A 4,376-nucleotide genomic window follows, 5' to 3' on the forward strand; every position below is an offset into this window, starting at 1 on the left:
TTTTCATAGACTACGTTGTTTATGGAATACGTTACGTTGAAAGTCGCACAAGTGCACTTCCGGCGACAACTCCCTTCAAACTTGAATCTTGATACAAACAGTTGATTAATTTGCTACTTATACATTGGTAAATTTATTTTCTGTAAACAGACCAGCTGGATAATGACAACTTATATGTACTACAAATTTGACTTCCTGGTGTTCACCTATGGTTCTGGACAGTGGTACATTTTATGGTGGGTAACTTTTGGCTTACATCTTTGTTATTAGCAGTTTAAAAAATGTGCGGCCCGAATGTCAACAAATACTTAAAGCTATTGGATACTTTTCGTCAGCTTTTTAGCACAACATTAATATGAAATGTTCATATATCTATCTCACAGGGACGAATTCTATCGCATTTGGCTTCTCGTTGCAACATATACCGTAACTTGGATAATTGGTTTACTGGATATAACAGGGAATCTTTACTTTGGATATACTTTTGCTATGGCTTGCTTCGTAACAGTAAGTACTGTAACGATTTCAAAGTGGGGTTATAAATTCCTGAAACAAAAGCTGTTTAGGATAAGGGATTACAGTCGACGGGGATAACAGGCCTAACAATTGTTTCTTCAATCGATAAGACATGCCCTTGAACGCATCTCTGTGGATTTTTTTTATGTGTCTTTCTCTGTGGATTTTTTTTATGTGTCTTTCCTGTCATGGCAGTTGATGTAAACTTTCAAATTTACACATTCAGAGGCAAGGATTGTTGTAGGAGGATACATGCGTCGGAGAGTGTCAAATCTATACAAAAGAAAATTCCCTGTGAGGAACAAAATTGTGTAACGAAATATCTCTTGTTTGTGAAATTAAAATCATTGACGTTTAAAATTCTTACGTTATAGCTTTTACATCACATTTCTTAGAACAACGTACAAGTAAATCAGAGTCTAAATTAACAAACTGTAATATTCCGTTGAATGTCACTCAGACTTATAAAGAAAGATATAGAATTTAATAAACGGAGACAGGATTCAAAGAAAGGTTTAAAGTCTCCATCATAGCAATCAGACTAACACCGGATAGGAAGGAAAATTATGATATCAGGACTTGACGAAGGACAAGTGGTAATACTAACGATTTGACCAAATCAAGAAACTTTAACATTGTTACCGTTTTAAAACCTATCCTTCTGCATCCTTGAATATTTCTATCATTTGGCTGTTATGCTACCTATTTTTAATGTAATCATACTAAATTAAAATTGCTTCAGCTGCTTCATATTATTAACAGGAGTCGATTACAGAGCTCACTCGATTAATTTCTATCACGAACACGACTTAATGTGTGTAGTTGAATAATCAATATTACGCCTTCAGTACCTGTCTACAAAATATTTGCTTGACAGAACTAGCACCTTCGATGGTTCAGATAATTATGTTTAATCGGCTTCGGTATAGAAGTGATGTATCTGATATTTGAAGATTATCATTCATTTGATAATAAACTAAACAACATTCCTTTGATGATCTTTAATTCACAGGGATCCGTTTGCTATCTCGGATTCTTTGCGACGAACAAAGTCGTGAGTATTATCCATAATACATAACCTACAATACATTTACCGTCATTATAATCACAGTAGTGTATCAAAGAAGTAGTGCAGTATCTCTTATGAAAAGTTTGTTTTTAAGTCTGTCGTAAGGTTTTCTGCCTGTAACAGTTCATTTCAGCCTAAGTAGAAGTAAAACTTGCTACAATAAATCTTCGTTGTATTACGCATTAACATGCATTTACGTCATATTTATTAACAAGTCTAGTGTTAAATGGCAGTATCATGTTCTATAAAATCAGAAAACATGAATTGAAATCATAGTTTTTGATGGACATTTTAGATTAAGGTAACTATATGCACACTTTCAGATTTATTCTTTTCTCAGTTGTAGAAGTCCCAAACCCCAAAATAGTATATATTTTCTTAGAACCCAGAGATATTGGGAAATCCCACTATGCGCAGTTCATAATCATATTACATAATAGTTACGTGACAACCGTTTTGCTAAAACTTCCAAAAATCGGTTTTCCCTCTTTTTAGTGGTTTCCTGTTAAAATTTGTGCATTGACAAGCCTTGGTAATACCCTTTAAATCATGTCTGGGATTTCTTTATATGCCCTTGGTATTTTTGTTATGCAATATTAAAGGTGTAACACTAAGGTGCTTTTCAAGGAATTGAAATTGTCAGGCCAAATAATTTGAATGGAGAATTTGAGAAAAAATCGCAGACACGGTTTTGAAGGGTATTACTAAGGCTTATCAATGCATATCTTTCAACTGGAAATCGTGCAGCTTGTCCGCAAAAGGCAGGAAAAACCCAGTCTGGAAGGTTAGGAAAACGCTTGTCACGTGACTAATATTTAAAAATGGCTATGTTTTGTGCTTAATCGGATTTCCCAATATCAGGGCTTTAAGTAAATGTACACTTTATCGGGATTTACGACTTCTCTAACTGAGAAGAAATAAAAATCCGAAGGTGACTATAAGGTATCTAGCTACCTTAACTGAAAAGGGTACTGTTCCTTTACATGAATATCATTGTACCATCTTCCGTTTCACAACATTCATTTAATAAGCAATAACATATTCAAATTTTATAGTTTATTCTAGATAATTATCAATGTATATGCAAGCATTAATCTCTTGATAGATACTTTGGTGAAGAGAGTTGTTTTTAAAGAAACCAAAATTACTCACTTGACTTGAGGTAGTATGCGCCTAGAAAGAGTAAGCCTAAAACTTAAAGAATCTTGCAACAAATCTTCTTAAAAATCAAGAATAAAAATCGGAGTCAACTCGCACATTTTAGTACTGGAGAAACACATTACCCAAGATTTAGCGAAATTTTAATTTCAAAAATGGCGGCAATCCCTTTGTTGCGACTCGATGGAAAAAATAAAAGTTTAAACAATCGAAAATTTAAGACCGTTTAAATATTTTATACACCAAGGGCTTGAAAATGAACCCCTAAAGTTGGTGGAAGAGAAATTAATTGCAAGACTTTGAGAGTCCGAATATCTGTTCTCGAGGTGCATATAATCTTAAATGCATGACATGTACGGTAAGATAAACACGGACTCATTACTGCACCAGCAAGGAAGCAGCTTGTCAGCTGCGATGCAAAATTGAAAACAGATTCCAAAGCAGGGAAGGTGCTATCCAGAAAAGTTTTTTTACGAACAATGAGAATGTTAATAGACTATTTGATCTCATCAATCTCTGTTTACTTCATCAGGTTTTGAGATCAATCCGATCCCGTTTCTATGGGAATGGTGATGACGATCCTGATGAAATATCGTTTAGTACATATAGTAGCGATGAAGAAGAAGGCTATGCTTCATGTATTTTGGGCGAACGGGGGCGTCAGAAGAGTGACAACGTTGCACATGGTGAACCAATTGTCTCCGGAGAATTGCAGGATCTTTCAGTGCCCGGTACATCTGGTCTTGTGATGCCCAACATGCACGATCCGGTAATAAGTAAACCGTCGTTGCTCCAACTGGAAAACGTTGACAATACCGACGAAGATGGTGTTGATGCTTAAATCGAGCAAACATTCTCCTTTACCACCAAAAGTCGTTATTTTGCAAACAAACGTATTAGTGATGATTATGGTAACAATTGCCACAACAACAGCAACAACAATAACAACAACAACAATAACCACACCACCATCACCACCACCACAACCACAACCAACAACAACAACATTAATAATAATAATAATAATAATAATAATAGTAATAATAATATAATTTTAAACAACAGAAATATTTCTTAATAGCTTGTGACACATTAGAAGTCATGTTAGTCGTTTCGATAAATGTGTTTATTTTCTCACAAACCTTAAAGCAAAACCAGGACTGTTGCCAGATGTTTTCACGACATAACTCGATGACTGGCTGACTAAGGCTTTACTTCTTGCCGCGTTACGCTACATACTTTTTTGTGAAAATGTATCATTTTTGACCACTTGAAATGTGGTAGCTTGATTGTCAGCGCTAGTTTACACTGCATGAGAACCCAATAATACTTACTGCATTTGCATGGATTATTGCTTATATTTTAGCTGAAGAGTGCATATACAGTTGAATACAGTCGACAATCGATTGCTTGTATTCAGCATGTGGACTCATGTGAATTCACGTGTATTACTCTATAATAGATGTAACTCATTAGTGTGAATTTATCTGTATTATTGCGTTTTGATGCAGTGTTTCTTTCCTGCTTTTTATGTACACATGTACACGTTGATTTGTAACAGTGATTATTTTTATTTAATCTAAAATTTAGCTAAATCACTGTTTTCCCTTGCATTCTTGGTCGAAAGACAAAA

At 34.8% G+C, this 4,376-nt stretch overlaps 1 protein-coding gene across 1 annotated transcript; it reads left to right on the forward strand.

Moving 5' to 3' along the window:
* The first annotated feature begins 392 nt into the window (after positions 1 to 392).
* On the forward strand, positions 393 to 3,738 carry LOC139152341 (uncharacterized). Its single transcript, XM_070725482.1, has 3 exons — positions 393 to 507; positions 1,529 to 1,570; positions 3,276 to 3,738. The coding sequence occupies exons 1-3, from the start codon at positions 490 to 492 to the stop codon at positions 3,582 to 3,584; spliced, it is 369 nt and encodes a 122-aa protein (XP_070581583.1). The 5' UTR covers positions 393 to 489; the 3' UTR covers positions 3,585 to 3,738.
* Positions 3,739 to 4,376: the final 638 nt, after the last annotated feature.

Source organism: Ptychodera flava, chromosome 2, assembly GCF_041260155.1.
Source record: "Ptychodera flava strain L36383 chromosome 2, AS_Pfla_20210202, whole genome shotgun sequence".
NCBI classification, from domain to species: domain Eukaryota; kingdom Metazoa; phylum Hemichordata; class Enteropneusta; family Ptychoderidae; genus Ptychodera; species Ptychodera flava.